The sequence below is a fragment of the Tupaia chinensis genome, unplaced genomic scaffold (assembly GCF_000334495.1).
Source record: "Tupaia chinensis unplaced genomic scaffold, TupChi_1.0 Scaffold000081_1, whole genome shotgun sequence".
Lineage (NCBI taxonomy): Eukaryota > Metazoa > Chordata > Mammalia > Scandentia > Tupaiidae > Tupaia > Tupaia belangeri.
In genome coordinates this window covers 4,574,612-4,578,129 of record NW_006159542.1, presented here as the reverse complement: position 1 = coordinate 4,578,129, position 3,518 = coordinate 4,574,612, and the positions used below count along the sequence as shown (strand labels likewise).

At 52.8% G+C, this 3,518-nt stretch overlaps 1 protein-coding gene across 6 annotated transcripts in view; it reads right to left on the bottom strand.

The window, feature by feature from the left end:
* The window catches only part of RGS3 (regulator of G protein signaling 3), a 158,657-nt gene that overhangs the window by 54,636 nt on the left and 100,503 nt on the right, over positions 1-3,518 (bottom strand). For 3 of the 6 annotated variants that reach the window (XM_014585638.2, XM_027769509.1, XM_006142770.2), the window contains one exon: positions 7-2,498. The exons of the other annotated variants lie outside the window; for them this stretch is intronic. In XM_014585638.2, the coding sequence (XP_014441124.1) occupies positions 2,391-2,498 (108 nt within the window). In that variant the 3' untranslated portion in view covers positions 7-2,390. Of the gene's footprint in view, positions 1-6; positions 2,499-3,518 lie in introns of those variants that run through there. 6 annotated transcript variants of the gene reach the window in all.

Below are 3,518 nucleotides of genomic sequence, written 5' to 3'. Positions count from 1 at the left end.
ATCGATGTCCGGTTTCCCTTCAGCAGGCCAGGCCTGGGCTCCTGAGCAGATGTTTGCCACAACAAGCTGGGAGGAAAGGCCTGGTCCCAGGGTTGGGTGCTGTGTTCAGGTGCTCCATTCTCCTCTGCAGCCAGAGCTCTGGCCTGTCCTCTGCACCTATCTGGTAGACGAAGGTAGGTCACCAGGTCCAGGAGAAACAAGCTCGCTGCCTTTCCAGACAGGCAATTCTCCTGGGCCTCGCATTCGCCTTAATGTTATTTTGTAGGGGAGTCAAATGAAATCAAAGTGCAGCTTGCCGTCTGCACAGACCCAGCTGTCAGCCTCTCAGAATGCACCCTGCGGGCTGAGCCCTGGCTGACAGCGATGCTCTGTATCACTTGTCCCAGTCCAGGCAGCATCTCTTCCCCAGCTGGGGTGGGGTGGGCATGGGCCTGGCCACAGGCTGAGCCATCCCACCCACATTAGACCACTGGTTCAACATATCTCATCGTTCCTAGATCGGAAACAGGAAAAGCAGGAGGGAAAGGGCATACTCTCTCCTAGGCCGTGGTGTTTGGGTTCAAGTGGCCAAGCAGCTGATCACGCTCATGAGGGCACAGGCCCTTTTCTAAAGACACTGAGGTCTTCCACGACACAACACAGGCAGTATCCAGGGCCACAGGGTCTCTGGCCTGAGCCATCCTTCCAGCTTCTCCGACTCCTTTCTCCTATGCAATCGACCCCGATCCTATAGATAGCCTTTTGCACAAGCTCCACGTTCCCCAGGTCCATGGCCTCAGGCTTCCCTCTCTCTGGTCTTGGCAGTAGGAAAAGGGTATGACAGGAACCTAGCCTGAGCCCCAGCTGGGTTTAGGGCAGGTGGTAGGTGAGCTGGGATCCAGTCGCTGTCTTGTTGATGGTCTCCCTTCTGCCTCATGCTGGTCGGTCTCCACGAGAGCTGCTGAGCCACGCTGGGCCACAGTCTTGATCCCTTCAGAGCTCCACGAAGAGCAAACCTAGCCAGTTTCCAGAACACTGGAAACTGCGTTCCATCTTCCCACAGACTGCTCAGTATAGGGTGGAAGGCCAGCCCAGGCAGACCCTGCTAAGGTCTGAGGGCTGATTTTTTCCCTCCGTGGCCAGGCTGAGCACTCACTGCTCCCAGCTCTCTGGGATGCTCCCAGAACTCCGTACTGGTCCCTAGCCAGTCCTTGCCAAAAGAGGGTTCTATGAGGACAACCCCAGTCCTCACTCATCCACAGAGAGCAAGACATGGTGGAGGATAAGGGCAGGTGAGGGTTGGAGGCACAGAGAAGCATCTCTTCCCATCCCAGAGCTTAGCACTCACATACCCACTGCCCCAGCCACCATCCGGGACAGGGTACCACTGCCCCTCACTTGGAGGACTGAAGAGGCCCATAACTGGTCTCATAACCATGTGGGTCCCTCCCATCTACAATCTGGTCCTGGAGAAATGTACCTCAACACTGTGATTTCCTGCCTGAAAAGCCTTCAATGACTCCCTACTGTATCTAGAATAAAACCGATAAAGCATTAATAGTCCTCACAGTCTGCCCCCCCCCTCGCCTCTCCTCTCTAAGCTCCAGCCACATTGGTTGGCTCGCCTCCCTCCAGCACACCACGCTCCTCCCTGTCTCAGATACTCTCCACATGCTGCTCTATCTCCCTGGAACATTCTTCCCAAGTCTCAGCTTAAAAGTTATGTCCTTTCCCCTGCCCCACTCCCACACAAAGCCATCTGAAGACAACTCCTTCCTAAAGGAACCTTCTTTCCCTTCAAGGATTATCACCGTTTGCAGTCACCTGTGTGCATCTGTGTGTGTGTTGGCGCTGATTTATGTAATGCTTGTTCCCTACTTGGGCCGAAATCTTGATGACAGCAGAGACCACGTCCATCTTGTTCTCCACGGTATCCCCAGCTTCTAGCACAGAGCCCAGCATAAAGTGGGTACTCCCCAAATCTCTACTGAATGAATGACTGAATGTGTACAAATGAGTGAGTGGGTGGCGATGTCTTCTGGTGGCAGCTGATCGTGGCACTGTTCTCCATCAGGGGCGACCTCTCCTGCTGCCCCTGAGGCAGATGCTGGAACCACCACCGGAAGCCCAGATGCCATTTAGCCTCCTGCTCCTTGGAGGGAATGAACTTCTGCATCTTCTCCACTTGAGTCTTGCTGACGTCATTCTGCACACACCCGCAGGACCTCAAACCACTGGGGTCCTCCTGTTTCCAGTCCACACACACCCTTGTGACCACTCCCTTCAGATGACCCTAGGCCCACCATCTTGGTCCTCCATTTTGGGTCCAGTTGAGGTGAGGTTACTGTGTGGTAGGGGATGCCCAAGAAAGGGTTAAGTTGCCAGAAGCAGAGTCCCGCCCTTGGGTTTGCTCAGCCAATCAGAGTCTGTCCTGATGAGGTAACGCTTCTATCCTGGGTAGCATTGGTTGAGTTGACCAGCCCCATCTCCTGCTGGAGAGAGCCGTAGGGGTGGAGTTTCTGTGGAACCAGACAGAACTGGAATTAGCTTGCTGTCTACTCCCGCCAGGGCTGCCTGACTCCAGGACCTGCCTCTGCTCCTTTCTAAGGCACTACTCAGATGGGCCCTGGCACCTCCAGGGCCCTGTCTCTGGCTGCCCCAGCAGAGATGACAAGGTGGCCCACATCTCAGTGCCACACCTGGGAGAAGTTTCACAGCCAGGGTAAACCCAGAAGGCCTTAGTTTCCCTGCCTGGGCCCTGGAATACAGGAAGGGACATGGAGCCGTCATCACATGTGCTCAGAGCAGCAGCAGCAGCTTCAACAAACAAGGCCACCAGATGAATCTTCCCATACAGGCATCACTTATAAATAATGATAGTGGGAATAATAATAATAATAATAATAGCAGTTAGTTCAGAGTTCTTCTTGGGTCACTTTGCCAAGCATATTTCAAGTTTAATCCTCACAAGAACCTTATTAAACCATCCGCTTGATGAAAACACTGAGTCTCAAGAAGCTACGGGGCCACCCACAGTCACATTACTTACTATTTTACATATATGCACATATATGTACACACACACACACACATATATATGTATATGTTTTTAATTTGCTAGAGGGTGTACTGCACTCACAGGGAGAGAGAGAGAAAGTGAAAAATGCCTCCTATGAAGGACAGTCACACTGCAATTCCTTCTCTTCCATTTCTCCCATTGAGATTTGGACACACATGCCCCATACATTATTTTTTCAGGCTACCAGGTTCAGGACTCGAACCACGCAAATGGCCATGCAAGATCCAGTTTCCTTAATCATCATACCTCTGGCTGGCCTGTTATTTTGAACTGTATCACTACCATTAGATTGTCGATTGCCAGGGTCAGTGTGTGATATTGGTTTGTGTGTTTTGCTATAGGGCCCAGGGCCTACCCAGAGAACAGGGCCTTCCTTCACCATCCTTCTTACCGCGGGCATTTGGTGGGAAGCCTGCTCTTTTCAGGACGCTCCCAGAGCCCAGTGCCATGCACACCAGGC